Source organism: Penaeus monodon, chromosome 31 (genome assembly GCF_015228065.2).
Source record: "Penaeus monodon isolate SGIC_2016 chromosome 31, NSTDA_Pmon_1, whole genome shotgun sequence".
In the NCBI taxonomy this organism is placed as follows: Eukaryota; Metazoa; Arthropoda; class Malacostraca; order Decapoda; family Penaeidae; genus Penaeus; species Penaeus monodon.
In genome coordinates this window covers 7,524,705-7,525,107 of record NC_051416.1, presented here as the reverse complement: position 1 = coordinate 7,525,107, position 403 = coordinate 7,524,705, and the positions used below count along the sequence as shown (strand labels likewise).

At 40.0% G+C, this 403-nt stretch overlaps 1 protein-coding gene across 1 annotated transcript in view; it reads right to left on the bottom strand.

Moving 5' to 3' along the window:
- The window catches only part of LOC119593021 (N-acetylneuraminate 9-O-acetyltransferase-like), a 28,303-nt gene that overhangs the window by 6,425 nt on the left and 21,475 nt on the right, over nt 1-403 (bottom strand). Inside the window, exon 12 of the mRNA XM_037941916.1 lies at nt 91-336. Coding sequence (XP_037797844.1) covers nt 91-336 — 246 coding nt within the window. The remainder of the gene's footprint in view (nt 1-90; nt 337-403) is intronic.

Sequence of the window (403 nt, the reverse complement as noted above, 5' to 3'; positions counted from 1 at the left end):
TATATACATATAAATAAAAAAAATTAAGTTACACAATGTTTCAAATTTGGTTCACCCGACCTTGGCTGGAAAGTAGCAGAGATGACTTACCTCTGATAAATACAACACAGTAATAAAGCCCCCAAGTCCAACAAACTTAATGATGCTATACAGGTAATTAAACGGAGAAGCCTCGGAGTTAGCATGGGCCGGCCGGGTAATGCGAGGGGGCAACACGAGAGTGAGGTGCATGACGGTGTACCAGAACGATATCAGCGGAACAAAATAATAGAACTGGTAGGGTCTGTTCATCACGAGACACAGGATCACAACCAGGAAATTTAAGCGAAACATCACCTGCATGTGGAAAAGAAAAGAAAAGAAAAATTAATTACAGATATGGGGAACACTAAAGCATTATATA